Here is a 398-nt window from a genome sequence, read left to right on the forward strand (position 1 = left end):
AGTGGCCCTAGTCGTACAAATGGACGAGCACCAATGTGCGCACGTGTGAGACGTGTCAGCGGATATAACCCGCTCAAAATACGGCTGCGCCGCCGGTTAGCTTACCGGTACCCACTGGGTGCTGACAGTCCATGGTTTGGACTTTGTGTTTGGCCTGCCGAAAGAGTCGGCGGGCAACACGAGTGTCGTGGTATTTGTCGATCGGTTGAGCAAGATAGCTCATTTGGCGGTACCATCGACGGAGTCAGTACAGCAACGCTGTTCGTGGATCGTGTTTTTTGTCAACATGGACTCCCAGAGTCGATTTTCTCTGATGTAGACCCCCGGTTTACGGAAAAGATTTGGTCGACTATCTTCAAGGTGCTAGGCACCAAGCTGGATATGTCGACAGCGGATCA

General features: G+C 52.8%; 1 protein-coding gene across 1 annotated transcript in view; it reads right to left on the reverse strand.

The window, feature by feature from the left end:
• Positions 1 to 395: 395 nt before the first annotated feature.
• PHALS_01742 (heterogeneous nuclear ribonucleoprotein 1-like) overlaps positions 396 to 398 on the reverse strand; it is a gene marked incomplete at both ends in the record, with an annotated part of 1,565 nt that continues 1,562 nt past the window's right edge. Inside the window, one exon of the mRNA XM_024716194.1 lies at positions 396 to 398. This exon is cut by the window's right edge and continues 186 nt beyond it. Coding sequence (XP_024581817.1) covers positions 396 to 398 — 3 coding nt within the window.

The sequence above is a fragment of the Plasmopara halstedii genome (assembly GCF_900000015.1).
Source record: "Plasmopara halstedii genome assembly, contig: Scaffold_1583, whole genome shotgun sequence".
Lineage (NCBI taxonomy): Eukaryota > Oomycota > Peronosporomycetes > Peronosporales > Peronosporaceae > Plasmopara > Plasmopara halstedii.